Source organism: Cornus florida, unplaced genomic scaffold (genome assembly GCF_030987335.1).
Source record: "Cornus florida cultivar Cherokee Brave unplaced genomic scaffold, ASM3098733v1 CherokeeBrave_3.0.0_Hap2_Chr07, whole genome shotgun sequence".
NCBI lineage: Eukaryota > Viridiplantae > Streptophyta > Magnoliopsida > Cornales > Cornaceae > Cornus > Cornus florida.
Window position 1 is genome coordinate 25,320,904 of NW_026775577.1, and position 18,173 is coordinate 25,339,076.

The 18,173-nt window shown below is 32.5% G+C and overlaps 1 protein-coding gene across 3 annotated transcripts; it reads right to left on the reverse strand.

The window, feature by feature from the left end:
* Positions 1-12,392: 12,392 nt before the first annotated feature.
* On the reverse strand, positions 12,393-15,587 carry LOC132266841 (putative F-box/FBD/LRR-repeat protein At5g22670). 3 transcript variants are annotated; one of them, XM_059767837.1, is made up of 5 exons: positions 15,387-15,587; positions 14,561-14,675; positions 13,303-14,251; positions 13,010-13,162; positions 12,393-12,928 (listed from the first exon to the last, which is right to left on the reverse strand). In XM_059767837.1, exons 3-5 carry the CDS (start codon positions 14,245-14,247, stop codon positions 12,629-12,631), a joined length of 1,398 nt encoding a protein of 465 aa, XP_059623820.1. In that variant the 5' UTR covers positions 14,248-14,251; positions 14,561-14,675; positions 15,387-15,587; the 3' UTR covers positions 12,393-12,628. The 3 variants fall into 3 exon arrangements, with proteins under 3 accessions (XP_059623820.1, XP_059623821.1, XP_059623819.1); XM_059767838.1 differs by lacking the exon at positions 14,561-14,675 and having other exon boundaries at positions 13,037-13,162; XM_059767836.1 differs by lacking the exon at positions 14,561-14,675 and having other exon boundaries at positions 15,387-15,586.
* Positions 15,588-18,173: the final 2,586 nt, after the last annotated feature.

Genomic DNA, 18,173 nt, shown 5'->3' on the forward strand with positions numbered 1-18,173 from the left:
AAGGTAAATTTCGTGCATAGGATTTGGTACAATTCTAGACCAACTGGGAAATTATTCAGAAAAAAAAAAACTGAATTGTATTGTAAACAGGAGATTTTGAATGGGTTTAAGGAAGCTGAACCGGTTCAAGGTTGGCAGACTTGAATTTAGAATTCTTTCAGCCTTGTTTCATTCTACGGAAAGTTCAGACCAATATGGTAAGTGTAGAATGTTCAACCTTGTTTAATATTCCTTCATAAAGTAGTGTTCTTACCCTTTTCTTCACAAACTCTTCAATTATGGTAAGTTCAAACCTCTTTCCATTTCTGCAGTCCCTGTTGACCTTGATGACTCGTAAAACAAGTATTACAATTACAACTCAACTTGGACTTGTTATGTCAACGATAATTGCCAAAACTAATTAATATCTCACATACAAAGCATTTCAAACTCTCAAATTGTACATAACTGCCCTGCCGAGTTATTGTTTATACAAAGAAAAACAAACAAATCAGTGGCTTAATGCCAAACCTTGGCTCTTCTATAGTACTACTCTCTTTGGATCTTTCTTAGTTGTCAATAAAAATAAAACAAAAATATATAGCAATGTAGTAATTTGTGAATGGTGGGAATGGTAGTTAAAAAAGAATGGTAGTTTTGTCAAAAAATAACATTTTGCATGAAAAGCACCATTGGAGCAGAATTGCTAAAATGTAGCATTTTGACACTGTAACACTTGTCAGAATATAGATTTGGTATGCGTAAATGACTTTTAGCATTGGAGATGGTCTTAGGGTCTCTTTTCTAGTAATTCTGTCAAGTAGATCCTCTGTTATTTTCTTCAGTTCCCTTCCGTCATACTTTGGCCCGCGATAATAACGCGCCACCTTATCGGTCAAGTTAAACCATCTAAACCTGAAAAAAAATTCAATCAATGATGTTTCTGTTCTGCGTAGAAAAAATCATATATAATTTTTTTGTAAATATTTTGTACCAAAAATTAAAGTTTTTGTTTTGTTAGTAACTTGAGAATACTTTTGCGATTTCAAAAAAATAAAAATAAAAATAATACAAAAAATGTGTTTCGTTGACATGTTTTAATTTTTTTTTTTTTCCCCACTTCATTAGAAGCAGTAATATATATATATATATATATATATATTTGGAAAGAATATTATTATTATTTTTGAATTCTTGAAAACTAATTTTAAAAAATTAACTAAGTCAAACAAAATTTAATTTTGCTTCTTATTTTCTTGCTAATTTACCAATTCCTAGAACATGGATGATAAATAAACACCAATATAAACAAGTGTGTGTGTTTATACTTTATATATATATATATATATATATATATGTATATGTGAGTACAAAGATATGTTAAAAAAATACATATGCGCCCACACACAAAGAAACACTTGTGTACTTATTGTGTGAATATGGTATATTTTTTTATAGGGTTAATTGCACTCATATCCTATCATGTTGGTCTTATTGACAGATGAAATTGGTCAATTTTTAAACACTCACACCGTCAAAAAATTGATCCGAACTTGCCCTTAAAAAGTGTGAAAAGATGAGATTGCCTTTTAATAAAATATTAATTTTTTATCTGAAATATCAAAATTTTTGAACTACAAAATTACCCTATGATAAAGCAAAGGCTTATCTCGATGCCGTTAGATGACTCTGCTCTTGCGAGGAGGCTTGATCTAGACTGGGACCTTCCTTCGTCCTTCATCCGGCCGCCACTTGAGCTGGACTAAATCTTCGAGGCTCTGCCTCTGTCTCTCATCACACCGGCTGTGTTGTTGACTTAGACAACAATATTCTAGGGCTTTTTTAGAATGTAATTGTCTTCTCTCAACTGAATCATAGGTTGACCTTTGTAGTTCTGGGCTGAGTTTCCCTCTGTTTTTGCTCTTATGCGGGCTTCAGCCTTTGTACAGTTTCATCTTCAATATATTACCTTATTTTACAGGAAAAAAAAAAAAAATTTACCCTATTATTTTCTTTCTCTATCCTCCCACCGAAAACCCAAATTTTCTGACTCTCTCTCTCTACCCTCACCCATTCAAGAAGAACCCAACATTATCACTACAACCACCACCACCAACACCGCACTAATAACTATATATTTGTTTTTACTCTAAATTGGGCTCAATCAAACATATTATATATATAATTATATATACATACACAACTACGCCATTGTTGTTTCGAGGCGAAGTCTGGCGGCATCTCGTGTCTCGTGACAATAAAAGGCTCTGTGTCAAGGACTTTTCGTTGAGTATGAGAATGAATGGCATAAAAATGAAGAAACAAGCATTAATTGGTTTCAATGAAGTTATGATGATGATGGAAAGCATGTGAAAATTGATGTGGAAATTGGTAGTCTGGTTAGCCTCTTTGGGAAAATTTTCCCTGTGCAAGAGACCCAGATTCAATCAGTGTCTGCAAGGGGTTGTTTCGATCATTGTCCGATTTGATTCGTACAACAATGTGTTGATTGGGGTGGGGGTACAGTGACATTCATTAGGGATTTAGAACGCGGGAATGAATTTGGCAAAGAATATATTATCTGAGCACTCCGAGCCCACCCACCGCATCTCGCAGCCATTCACCTTCACCGGAATCCAATCGTTGGCAGCGAGGTCATGAAGGAAGTTAGGGTAATTTGGTGGTTCTTCTAGGAACAAGTCCAGAGGAATCAGAAAGAGCACTCTCCATCCTCGTCCGAGCGGTGTGATCAGTGATGGGGTGAGTGTTGGTGGTGGTGGTAGGTGTGTAGGGGCTGTGAAGGTACATAAGAGGGTAGAGAGAGAGGCGTTGGTGGAGGTGGCAGTGGTGGTGGGGCGATGTGATGGACTGTGGAGTGTTGGTGGTTCGTGCGGCGGCGCGATATGTGTGGAGGGCTGTGAAAGTATGAGGTAGAGAGAGGCATTGGTGGAGGTGGCAGTGGTGGTGGGGCGGTATGATGGGGTGTGTAGTGGTGGTACATGGTTGGTGTGGTGGAGCGCGCTGTGGAGTGGTGGTGGTAGGTGTGGAAGGGTTGTGAAGGTAAGAGGGTAGAGAGAGAGGCATTGGTAGATGTGGCAATACTGGGTGGCGGTATGGTGATAGCGGTTATAGTGGTGTGCCGTCAGTGGAGGTAGCAACCACCCTCTTCTTCTCCCCTCCTTTCCCCCATTCTCTGTGTTGTGTGTGTGTGTGTGTGTGTGTGTGTTCCCCCATTCTCTGTGTGTGTGTGTGTGTGTGTGGAAGGGATGATATATATAGAAGAGACTGGTTTGGTTAATTAAGATTAGTTAAAAAAGTAAATTAGTAATTTTAATATTTCAATTTGTTAATTGACAAGTCAAGGGCTTTTTAGTAATTTTATTATGTGTTGAGTGCTTATGAGTGTGTTTGTCAAACCGAACAAACTTGAGAGTGTCAATGTTTAAAAGATGTGAATGATTAACCCTTTTTAATACAATTAAATAAATACTATTTTAAAATTAATTTTTATTCATACACTTTTTTGCCCACGAATTGAAACCCCTTCCCTGTTTCTTTGATAACAAATTCTTTAAATAATTGAAAGCGTTTTGCAAATAAAATTTTACACACAAAAAAAAAAAAAAAACAAAAAAAGAGAGGAGGAGTTAGCACAGTGATAGGAGTACTTAGGAGTTAGTGGAGGTTAGAGAGAAAAAGATTCAAATATGAATAGATTATAAGGTGAGAGACACTTAAATTTTCTTAAAGAAATGGTGTTTCGAATTTCTATGTCCCTCCAAACTTGCAAAAAGTCTTCCTCCAACACCACTTGACCTCCTATATATTGTAAAACCTGCAATTTGCAAACTACCCTCTACTATTTTCCTTTATTTATAATATGGACGAAGAAACAACAATTTTGTTATTTCTATTGAAATATATATTATATTCGTTTTTCTTTCTTTTTATTTTGATTTATTCTTTTTGTTTCCCTTCTTCTAATATATTATAGATATTATACATATATATTACATTCGGTTTTCTTTTTTTCCTCTTTGATTTACTTCTTGATTCTTTTTTACTTAATTTATTCATTTTGTTTGCAACTTTATTTTCTATATATTGTGTATTAATACAATATAAACATATTAAAAAATACAAGCAATAAGAAAAATGTATCTTCAGTGACTCTTAATCCATAGACACATGCCTTAGTGCCGAACCATGTATATACTTCTTAATCTTTCTCTATTTCATCTTCTTATTTTACATCTTATATTTTGGCATCATAAATTTAAAATGGTAATATATTATACATATATATAATATATATTTCAATAATTCCAAATTATTGTTAGTTTTTTAAAAAATTATCACTTCCTTAATGCTTCAATGTCGCAAAAGGTCTTATTTGCAAATCTTTATAAGACATCACAATGTATACCCACCTTAACCGGCGAAAGATCTGGGGGGCGTAATGCAAGTAGAACTCATTGATGCCCTTAGCCTCCATGATAGGGCGCTTATCCTTGTTGGGAGCTGTAAGCATGGCGGTGACTAGACCACCGGTGCTAGTCTCAGCAATAACATCGAAATAATCTGCAATTCTTGCACTCGCACCATCAAGTTCCTAGCAAATCAAACATAAAATAAATAAGAAAAACTATATATGTCAATAAAGAGATCCAAATATGACTAAAGCTATTTTTTTTTAATACTATTATGAAGTACATTCATGTTAAGTTCAATTGTATGGAATTGATTTCTTTCTTCAAATTCATTTTTCAAGATACTAATTTCATTCAATGGAATACAACGTCAATTCATTGTTGAGTTGAATTCAGTATGAGTTACCTGAAGCTTTTTTTCGAGATAGGGAATCATGGTACCGGGAATGATACATCTAATGCCACCTCCATCGATGCTCAACACCGTCACCAACTTTCTTTCCGCGGTTTCAGTAGCCATTTGAGGTTTTAAATTAGAACTATAGCAAAATAATTAATGTAATTAATCAAGAGACTTGCTTTATCATTACATGGCATACCCTAAAGGATCAACCCAACTATTTATAACAAAAAAAGAAAGAAAGGAAAGCAACCCATGCCTGCAAGGTCGTTAATGTGATGGAGTACCTACCATTTGTATGTATCTTTTCGGTAGTTCCAAGTAGAGACCATTGTTGAGCTGGTCAAGGAGTACCTACCACTTGTTTGTATATTTTCATTGTTAAGACATGAATATTCTATTATATAATCAACATAAATGTTACATAATTACATGAGTATCATGTACTATGGATCAATACGAATGCCACCCACAAGAATAGTTACATGAATAACTCGACATGAGACAGTAGTCTAATTAATAAATAGTCAATACCTGATGATCATCCATCTCAGACAACGCATTTCCTAGTATTCTCATTATACAAACCATAAATTTCTTTACCCTATCTAAATTTATAATCTGTTTATTTAATTTGTTTTCACCGACTACTATTTTTCATCATATTTTCTTTATAATCTACATTTCAATATTTTTATGTTTAAAATTTTGTTTATCACTATTTGAATAAAATATATGGAGTAAATTAAATTGACAAGCACTGAGTTTTGCCCTAATTATACATGATGGTTGAAAATAATCTTAATTAATTACACTGTGTACCCTGTCAAACTTAAAAATATACCAAATTGCTAGCTTTTGAATAAAATAATTGTGATACCCTTAATTGAAAAAAATATTGTTTTAATATAATAGTACTATATGTGAAAATTTCTCACTTCACTTATTACATCACATATGTGTTGAAGTTATGGAGCTTGAATCATAAGTTGGGTTTATAGTAATGCTTCGTTGACCCCGGTCGGGACCGAGCTTTCCCTTGTATTTATGTCCCCTTATTTTTCATGTTGGTTGCAGTTGATGTTTTGAGAGGCGCGCAACATAATTTGTTAGGGTTTTGTGAGAGATTTATGCTGTAAACATCATTACAGATTGTGAAATTTCTGGCGCGCTCCATGGGCCTGGTCCAAGTTTTAGATTTTATTTATGTATTTATTATTATTATTATTATTTTCATTGACAAAAAATTCACACACTCCACTCATACACTCATTTTTTCTCAATATTTGGTCCAAATTTTAAATAAATCACTCAACAATTTACGTTCATACATATGCCACGCATGCATATGTGATGGAGTAACAGTTGTACAAATACTCAACTAATTTAAAAATAAAAAATAAATAAAAAATAAAAAAGGAGGAGGAAAGCTACCATGCATGGCATATGCATGCATGCATCAATGGAGTCACCGTGGATGTTAATGTGATGGAGCAACACTTGTATCTTTCAGTAGTTCTGGGCAACTCCTCTCTTCAACCATTAGGAACCTAGTCTGCCATTTTCAGACCTTAATTCCCAATACTTATATTTATTTTATTTTATTTTTTTATGTCATGGAGTTCCACTTGCATAAGTACGACAAGGCAACCTGAACATTTTATTCCAATCTATATTTTTTTCTTGTTCCTTGATTTCCACAAATGAAGATTAAAAAAGTAAGACCGAAATTTAATTCGCAGGTTATGGCCAACCACACATGTGATCAAATGCACGCATGATGTGAAATTCCAACTAACCTAGAAGATCTCAAATAATCAATCGGAGCCGGAATCCCTGTCCAAAATCCAGACAGGATTCTCACATAACCTAGAAATTTCACCTTAAAAAAAAAAAAAAAAAAAAAATTGAGAACTTTCACAAAACTCTAACAAATTCGACTTGTTTTAAAACGTCATTCACCATAACTTTAGGCTGGAGTTATGTTTCAAATTTATTAGGTTTAATTAGCCATATTTAATGTAGACTTTAAGTTAGGGATGACAAATGAAAGGGTTTGGCAGAGTTTGGGTTGGGTTAAAAATGAGCGGGTCAAAATGGGTTAAGGGCCAACTCGTTATGACCCGTAGACCCATTAATTATTATTTTTTAAATATATTTTTTTAAATTTTATTTTTTTATTATTCTTTTATTTTTAATTTTTAAAATTATTTTTAATTAATTTTTAAATTGTTTTAATTTTTAATTTTTTTAATTATTATTATTATTATTATTATTTTTAGAAGGTTTTAGAATTTTATTTAATAACATAAATAAAAAAAAACCTCAAACTGAGCAATATTTATCGACTCATTTTAAAGAGAGAAAAGTGAAGGAAAGAAAATAAATTTTTAGAGAGAGAAATTTAGAGAGAAGGGATTGATGAGACAAATAGAGAGAGAGAGAGAGAGAGAGAGAGAGAGGGGGGATCATGAGTGAGAGAATTTTAAAGAGAGAGAGAGAGAGAAATAAGTTGAGTGCAATATAGAATAAATGTGTGTTGTGTGTTTATTCTCTGATGGGTGAAATTCAACACATCTTAACTTTCAAATTAAGTGATAAAAAATTATCCAACCCATTTTTAATCCATTCTAAATATGATTTATCCAAAATCATTAAAAAAGGGACAATTATAAATGAATTGATTAATTGTAACCCATTTTGCTACCTCTAAATCTTAACTTGGACATTTCTAGCTTCTTCAATGTTTTGAATATGGCATAAATTAATACGCTTGAATAAGTACGACAAGGCAAACAGATCATTTTATTCCAATCTAAATTTTTTCTTGCTCCTTGATTTCCAATGAAGATTAAAAAAGTCACACCGAAATTTTATTCGCAGGTTATGGTCAACCACCAATGTGATCAAATGCACATATGATGTGAAATTCCAACTAACCTACAATATATATATATATATATATATATATATATTCTTCAGCAAATAATCAATCAGACCTTCCTGTCTGAAAAGTTAAAACATAGGTAGATAACCTATAAAATTTACCATAAAAAATGAAAGGTGTTATTCGCGCTTTACAAATATACTTTGATGCTCTACCTCTTGTTCCTGACAAATAAAATGGCAAAACGCTCTTATGTCTTCTCTCTCTTTGATTTTCTTTCCTTTTTTTTATTTTTTTTATAGTGACCCGAAAAGTAACGTAATAGATGTATTTTCCTCCAGCTTTCTCTCTCCTGCTAACTTTGCATTACTTTCGTCTGTTTGATTCCTCATCATCATTGATACCAATTTGCATGGAATTCCTTATTCTCTTTCTATTCTATTCTTTTTATGCATTAATTGACACCTATGCCCAATTCTTCATTATGCATGCACCGGTTATTTTATCTTTCTTCACATTGACCTAAATTAATTGAAAAGTTAAAAAACATGAGCCTTTTTTTTTTTTTTTTTTTTTTTGTTGTACTTTATTCACACGATTAAGATATATTATTGAAAAAAAAGGGATCGACTTTAGTGATCCACAACTACTTATGTTTCAAATTTATTAGGTTTAATTAGTTATATTTAATGAAGGTTTTAACTTGAAATTTCTAACTTCAATGTTCTAAATCTGATATAATTAGACTAGCTCATTAACATAGTATTTATTCTTACATTAAGTTCATTAATGTTAAGTTAAATATTTTCTCTACGCTATTATAATTACTAAGTTTGGAAAGATGCATTCACTCTCAGATTACGAATCAAGAAAGTGAGTTAGCGTTGAGGGTCCTAGAGAGAAGTATATTCAAACTATGGATTTTAAGTGTGACTATTATACTCTGAGTTGATCAACACATAGATTCTTGAAGAGAACTGTAATCTTCATCAACATACATATTTGATATTTAGATTTAGTTGTTAAATTTTGGAGATAGTGTTGTCATTTATCTTCCGTTTGCATGTGAAAAAAACTTCAACCATTTACATGAAGCGATTACGCACTGTAAGTATAAAAATTCGTTCGACTTTGACAAGTCAACGTTGTAATTACTACACCCAAAATAATAATAGAGAAAAAACAACGAACTAGAGAAATTGTATAAAAATGAGAGGGTATTTTGATGATATGACGAAACCTAAGATTATCTAGATTGCCTACGTATCCCGCCTCATAGGGCAATGAGAATTGGATCTCTTCTTTGGGGGTTTTGCCTTTTTCTATGTCCTCTCTATTGAGGGTCTTAAGCCCTTTTTATATAGGGAAAACCCTTATCGAGTTCTTTTAGGACTCGCATTGCTTATCCATTAAGAATCTGAATCACATTATACTATTCTTATAATAAGGATTTACATTATTTGGTTTCCATAGATTATAATCCTCCTTCTAATAAAAATGTTATTAAAAATAGTATTTGTAATTGAGTTTGGGGTCTCATCATCTTAGGCCTTCTTAATGAGTTCAGCCAATTATCCTTAGTTAATCCAGTCCAAATTTCTTGTAGAGACCCAATTTGAAGGTTGAATAGTCTCAATATTTGTAGTGGTCTCCTTATGTACTGATGTGTTTTGTCTTAATTGAAATGGGAGATTTTTGTCCCTACAACACCTCTAAAGCTCGATAAGCAATATAGTATAGTTTTGTTCCAACAACTCAAACACCTAGAAGATCAATTCTACTATTTAATTACGCGCCTCTAAACACGTGCATGGCATATCTATGCGTCAATGGAGTCACCACCATTCAATTTGAAAAACATATATTTCAGTAGTTGCAACTACTTTATTGATTGATATGGTCAACTTCTCTCCTCAATCATATTTTTACTTATTTCTCGTGTTAGGACAAGTCTTGGGAAACCACAAAATGAAACAAGATATGACATGAACGAAAAACCACACACTACACAGAATATGAGTAGAGTATGAGTTTAATGTGGTTCAACTTAATTATTGCCTACCGTTGAGAGGGCAATAAAAAAGATGCACAAATCTCTCAAACATTAGTCCCGTTTTCTTTCTATTTCGGAATTTTGCATCTAAACACATACAGCCCATGAAGAGATGCATGAATTTGAAAATCAGTCTATTATAATACCATGTTATGATCAACCACACATGTAAATGACTTTATTCTTTTAAATGTTAGGTCATAAACAACCAGCCATCATCACTTAGAAAAAGAGAATGCATTTTCTCTACACTTCTTGGATCCACTCCAACAAGTGCTGTGTGTGTGTTAGAGAGGATCCTTGTTTTCTGTTTTGTTACAATTTAGACAATACACAAAATTCGACTACTTGTCATTTTTGTTCCGCATAAATTAGTTTCTCTAATCAGAATTTTCACCATCAGAACTCCCGATGCTTCTTAACATGAGAACTAAGGGCATCAGTTGTGGTTGGCTCTCCACTTTTGTTAAATGGATAGTCACGTCAGTCCAATGAAAATCCTAGCCAATTGCTTAAAGGAGTCAGCCCAGGCTGTCCAGCCAGCCAAAATAGTGCTAGTTGAGCCGACCACAATTTTTTTCATGAAATAAATTGCTAGCCCAACAGACCCTTAAGTCTTCCATTTTCATCCTTTTCTGTCAACAAGAACTTTTTCTTTTTTCTTTTTTTTTTTTTTCTTTCTTTTTTTGAGGCGTCAACAAGACCTTAATTCACATTATTTATTTTATTTTATTTTTATGTCTTGGAATACCACTTGTATAAACACGACAAGGCAACCTGATCATTTTATTCCAATCTGTATTTTATCTTCTTGCTTGTTTTCCAAGAATGAAGATTAAAAATTATTCCTACCGAAATTTTACCCTCAGGTTAATATGGTTAACAACATGTGATGAAGTGCACATATGATGTGAAATTCCAACCCACCTAGAATCTATATGTTTTTTTCCTTCAGCAAATAATTGATCAGATCTAGAATCCTGTCCCAAAAAGTTAAAACACAAGTAGATTCCAAATCCTAAAAATCAATGGCATTGGAATGCCTAGCCACATAATGTCAACCGAGTGGAGGAGTAACAGGATTGCAAGAATGGGTGACATAATTAGTGTTGAGAACTAAATCACACATTCTTTCTCGACATGTATTGCTATTACGCTTTGAGCGTGCTTTTGTGCTTACGCTTCGCGCACGCTTTTACTCAAATTCTTATTATTTGTAACTTAATTTTGCCGTTTTTGTACTTCTCGTTCCCGAATTCGCTTTCATTCTAATTTTATATGACTTAGATTGAGAATAATCAAAGTCACCAAATAAACAATAGCTTAAGCTGGTACAAAACCACTTAGAGGTTGGGAATTCGAGCTTCATTAAATGGAGTCACTATTAAAATATGGGTGTTTGTAACGAAGAACTTACGAAATCCCTAACAAATTTGGCTGCCTCTCAAAACATTATTCACCGGCCCACAACATCAAAAAAGGGGTTGACTTAAATACAAAGCGCATTTGAGGATACAAAGGACAATCTCTAAAAGAAAATGGGGCTTTGCTAGTCAGGCTCCACAATTTTGTTGGAGTTATGTTTCAAATATATTACGTATAGTGGTCTTACAAAGTTTAAAACGATACATACACCCCCAGAACATGAATCAAGAGAGTGAATTAGCATTGAAGGTGAGAGAGTGCAATTAAACATTTCCAGAAGCTTACCCTTTTAACAAAAAAAAAAAAAAAACTCTACTATTTGATTTCAAAGAAAAAAAAAACATAAAAGGAAAACAGCAAATGCATGGCATGTCTATGCATCAATGGAGTCACCATCATTCATTTTGAAAAATATATCTTTCTGTAGTTCTAACTACCTTGTTGATCGATCTGGTCAACTTCTCTCCTCAATCCTTACGAAATTCCTCTGCCATTTGTTCTTCCAATGCAAAATTTTCCATTCCACGATGGAATTATACTAACATGTGTTAGGACAAGTCATGGGAAAACACAAAATGACACAAGAAATAACGTAACAGATAGAATGTTTGCAACTCTAACAATAATTTTCAGTTTTCAAAAATTGTAAAAACGATGGATAGATACCTTTCACAAACATCAAATTGTCAACCCCCAATACCTTTCACAAACATCAAATTGTCAACCCCCAATAGCATACTAATAAAGAAATATAATATACAGTTTCAGAAAACAAAATATTGTTTTATTTTTTAATAGCATAATATATTGTTTTGTTTTTTATTTTCCAAAATGGGGATGAATTAATAAAGAAATATAATATACAGTTTCAAAACAAAACAAACACACACATTCAACTTTAAGGTACGATAATTATAATGTAAGTGTGTAGATAACATTTATTACAATCATTATAATGTAGATAACATGAGCACTGAACAATATATTATGCTATTAATTTTTTGATATATCCCTTCATGTTAATGTCATATATATATATATATATATACACACACACACATATATATATTGATTTTAGATGTTAATGAGTTATGAGAATTGTATTCAATAACCTGGTATAAAGGACGAGAATAAGACATGCAGGAAACAAGGTTTAGAACCATCATAGCAGCTTAAAGTACCTGCCAGAACATACCAATATAACATTTACAAAAGCACTGTAGGTTGGATCAATTTTCATATAAATCGCATGAATCTGAAGCAGGACAGTATAATTGTTGACAAAAGTGATCCAAAATTACATATTCCATCTCTGTATAGAGGCTCAAATAGGAATTTAAAAGGAAAATCAGTAACTGTCCTGTCCGTCGTGAACAAATGTAACAAGAACAACTTCAGACTTTCAATACAGAAATAACAAAACATATACAAATATTGGTAGAGCACACTCGATTTCATGACATGGAGAGTTCTTCAGAAAATAAAATTTCACAGTTTACTGAACCTCTAGGAAACTTTAGCAGTTTCTTGAGAAAATCTCTCTCTCGTTTTCCTTCTGAATCACAAGAATTAATTGCCATCTTATGCAGTACTCTGCCATTTTTCAAAAAGTACTGGATCAGCCTCAGCTCATCGTTCAGCCCCCGAAATCCAGTAATTTCAATTTCTTGAAGATGCATCAACAGACAACAAGGCACTTCTTGTTCAACAAAATTGATATCCTCAAAAGCATTATCTTCATCACGTCGCCAACACTGGAGACACAAATAATAATTTCAGAAATTGTGAATAAAACACTACACATACTTCAAATTGTTACTTATAAGTTCAGTCACCTTAAATTTCTTCAAATCAAGATGTACCAAGATAGGCATGCTATTGAGCAAGTGTAGTAGACGTTTCCAGCCATAGCAATATTTAACATGCAGCTCCAAACGAATCAAATTAGTGAATAAAAGCAGCTCATTGTCCTCAGCATAGTCAAGAGCCTTAATAAAACATGAACACAAAGTCATGATAAGTGCCATATATATATATACTAGATCAAATTTCAAAAATATCAACAATAAACTTAATTAAAAGTATCAAGAGATTCAAGACTCAATCAAGAAAAGAACTGCAAGCTTACCCCCATGGTACTAGGGCCTAAAGATAGATATTTGACAGTATGAATTTCCCTGAGAATCACAAGTACACGATCAGCATGTTGTTTGGTTGACTTGGTTTTTATACAGCAGTGTCCAACATTGATATCTGCTTTAACCAATGAGACAAGGTTCTCTAGCACATAGTAAGGCAAGTAATCTTCTTGGAGAGTAAGATACTCAAGAGTCGGTGCATTGATCACAGTTTCGTTGCCATTATATTCAAAAATTCCTTCAACAAGGTCCAAATCTAACTTACAACTCTTCAAAGGCGCGGGCGTTGAGAGATCAAAATTTACTTCCTCGTTACTGTGACCATTTCCTTCAATTAATAGATCTTCAAGAACGGGGCAATTCCAGAAAAGGTTTTGTGTCAATCCATTGTCTGGAAAATTAAATGAAACATGTAGAACCCTGAGACTTTTAAAATGGACTGAGCGAGGAACAGTACTTAAAGTTAGTCCATATCTCAATTTTAAGACTACCAATGTTGGGCAAGTGAAGAGGCTTAAAGGGCAGCTAAAATCCCATTCGCCTTGGTTAATATCGATTTCAAGTTCTTGAACACCACGTTTTATGGCTACACCTATCCATGTATACACTCTTGATAAATCGTTTTCTTCTTTACAGTTCAAACGGAACTTCTGAATACAAGACAATTCATGATTCAAAAGCACTCTATCAACAAAGTTCATATCTGAATATGGTTCTCCAAATGGCAAGTCGACATCGAAGTCTAGAGTGGGAACAGAAGCCCAGAGGTGCTTCCATCTTGATGACAGTATGCTGGCTCTGACTGAGTATTTTGTTGGAAGGAAAGAGAGAATGTGAACAAGAAGCGAGTCTGGCAAGCTGCTGATCCTGTCTACCTTCTTGAGAATTTTTTGCACTTTCTTTGAAGATCCCTCCTGATTCAAGATTGAAGCCATGGTTCTGTAATGAAAAAATAGACAAGATCATTATATTATTATAAGTAAATGAAATGTAAATCACCAAAGGTTGTGGTCAATGTATCTCCACAACTCTTCAAAGTGAACGAGTGTTTGAGGTTAGACAAAATGAGTGGGCGTTATTCGCAAGCACAAAAAAATTAACATAATAACTAGTTTCTGAAATTTGTGATACTTTTGTACTACACAAGCAAACAAAACAATATATAGTTCAAAAGAATTCTGCTGCTATGGGAAATTTAATTGGAAGGAAAACACAGAGAGAGCTCAAAGAAGACAAAAATTTACATACAGATGGTTGATCTTCCTGCTTTAATCACTTGGGCTCTTTCTTCTCTGCTAAATCATCTTAATTTATGCATGTGATTTGGAACAATTGGTCTTACTGCAACAAAATCATCTTCTTCCTGGTAGCAATTGTTCATTTCAAGGGAGTTATGCCACAAGTAGCCAATTATTTCCGTGTTGTATTAATTGGTGAAGCTGAAATTTTTAGGGATCTTTAACGAAGTGACAAACTAGAATGGTTTCCTTTTAAAGATTTCAAATGTATAGCACAAATAGCATTGGGGGCTAACCGATCACCCAATATCTACTCCTCGCGTAGATATATATATATATATATATATATATATATAGACAGAAACAGCATTTACACTGAATAATAATTCATTTACATTCTAGGCTCTAAGGCATGTCGACATTTGAAAGTTGCAATTGCTTTCAACATTTGTGGTCCCTTGTGGACTAAAGATAGAAGTAACAAGTCACTGCCCCTTTGTATGAAATAGCCCCACATAGTACTTTTCACAAACACCAAGTGTGCAAGAATTTTGTATGTGGAACCACTTGGCATATTAGAAAACCGATACAAAGGATGATAAACTGATATAAATGCAAATGACCCAATAAATTCAGAATCTATAGAAAAATTCGAACTTAAAAGCATAACTCATTCACTGAAGTTGTGAATACACATAAATCGTTTTGGCGGATATATTTAATTTTGAATAAATAGAGAAAATAGGATACACAATAACATTAATTTCTAGCAAACAAAGGTCCTAATAGGGATTGAAGAACATAACAAAGAAGGTGTTTAATTAAGTATTTCTTACCATCAATTAATTTCACGTCATAAATCGTCGTCTTCTTTCTCACTCTGCGACTGTGTTGAAAAACAATAAAAATAGAGATCGAAGTGAAACCCTAGACCTCCACTTCCTCGCTCAAACTACCCATGTGTGTCGAAGAGATGACCAAAACCCCAATCGCCCCTATCATTCTTTCTATAGAAATGTGTTGGAACAGCAAAGAAAACACAACTACTTACAAAATAAAAAAAACCTTAAAAAAGGGGAAAGTACAATAACGCCCCTAAAATTTGCCTTTGGTTATTATCTTCCAAATAAGGCTTTAAATAGTTCATAAGGACAAAATTACCCTTTACTAATAAAATTAGTTTTATTGTAAAACATCAAATATATTGAAATGTCGAAATTACCCTTGAGTAAATATGAGCCACAAAATGGCGCCAATTTATTGTGCTGAAATTCATTATTTTCTCTTCAGTGGTGTAATATTCTGATTGATATGGAACTTTTACTAAAAGTTCCTTTGCATATCTAGTTACTCTGAAAATTTTCATAATTTTTGGTCAAACAGATATTTTTATAAAAATTCAATAATAGAGTTTTTAATTTATTTATTTGACAGTCTTCTAGACATCTATCATCACCAAATTATTCAATTTTATACTTCCATGAGTCTATTTTCCAAAACATTTTCATTTGTTCCGTTTCGATTTCAAATGAATTTTTTATAATTTTTTTATTCACTGTTATGCAGATTTTTCCTCTCCACTTTTTTGCATCAAATGTTAATGATGAGTAGATTGGTCCAATTCATTAAGCTGTAAATTTAAAAAGGTCCACTAAACAGTTAAAGGGCAAGTTGGTTAATTTTTCATGTATCATATGTGGCAGGTGGCTACAAAGGTGTCTTTGTCAATTTTTTCAAACTTCAGGGGTGTCACGACTCACAATGCGCGAGCTTTTCAGGCCATTAAGGGTAGGGACATGCGTTTTATTGCTATACCACTACCAATTGGTGGTCCTAGCACGTACTTGTTTTGCGTAGAAGAATAGTTTAAGGTGGATATCACAATTTTCCTTGATAGAAGTCATATTTTTGGCTTTGTTTTGGGTATTTCACTTATTACTAGGGAACCTCATAGAAGGCCACCAAGTGGAGATGGGGGAGCTAAAGAATTTGAAATCAACGTCTTCTTAGTCAGGGACTTATTCGTTGAAGCACTTCACTATGAGAAATGCCGGCGTTGCTCGTTGAGAAGGGATTTGAGTTTTTTCGCTTAATTACAATTCGCAACAATTAGATGTTGCTAGGGAATGGGTGACTTATTTGATTGATGGAGAGGTTTCATATTCTTTTTGAAGATAGACTTGAAGTCTGATTATGTAATACCCCTAATTTTAAAAGGATAGTCTCGGTATTTATTTATTTATTTTTATTGTATTTTTTTTAATTGTTTAATTGATTATTTGATTAATTGTTTATGTGTTTAATTGAATTAAGTGTTACTTGATTAATTGGCTACTTATCTATGTGTTATTTGTATTTTGTCTAGGTGTTATTTGTATTATTTGTTTAATTAGATTGTGTGCTTAAATGATGTATTTGATTAATTGTAATTAATTGTAAATTAAATGATTAAATGTTTTATTTTATTTTATTTTATGGTTATGGTTAGTGGTAATGGGCTAACTAATTGGGTCCCATGAACTACTTGGATAGGAGGTTGGATGGGTATAGATAATTATCCATGGATAGTTGTATATGTATATCTATAGATATATATGTATATAGATATATATAAAAAGGAAAGTAATTTATTAATATTATAGTAACTTTAGTATTAATAAATAATCTGATGTATATATTTTATATATTTATATAATAAGGATATACATATATTTTATACGTAACATGTTTTAAGTTACCTTTTTAATATTATGGTAACTTTAGAATAAATAAATAATCTGATGTATATATTTTATTTATTAAATGAGGATACAGATAGATTATATACGTAACATGTTTTAAGTTACTTTTTAATATTATGGTAACTTTAGTATAAATAAATAATCTGATGTATATATTTTATTTATTTAATGAGGATATAGATAGATTATATACGTAACATGTTTTAAGTTACCTTTTAATATTATGGTAACTTTAGTATTAATAAATAATCTAATGTATATATTTTATTTAATTAATAAGGATATACATAGATTATATACGTAACATATTTAATATTTTCATTTTTTTATTAAGTTGACTTGGATTGGAAAAAGGAATAGGATTATTATTTAGCCTATAAATACACAACTATAGGTTGAAAAAGGAGTGAAAATATATCACGTAATATATTCTAGAGAGAGAGTTAGAGAGAGAAGGAGAAAGAGGAAGGAATGAGAAGAAAACCCTTTAGAGAGAAGATCAAGGAAGAAGAAGTTTAACTTTCAGTCCGAAAGTTTAAGGCAAGTTCTTCTTCTATCTCTTTCCCTTTAATTCGTGTTTCTATGCATGTCTAGGAAATTTCAGGATTTATTAAACACATAAAATTAAATAATTATGCATGTTTAATTGGATTAAAGCATAGGTTTTTATGAAATTGGTTCATATCTGTTCTTGTGTTGTGAATTAAAAAATGCATGATTTTGATTTGATTTCTGGTGTGAATTTTTACATATTTGATTATGTATTTTTCATATCTGTGGAATGATGGAACGTAGAAACATGCCTAGGATTCCTGAACATTAAATAGGGACTAGGTTTGGGTTTAAATAAATTTAAATACACTCAATCATAACGATGCTTGC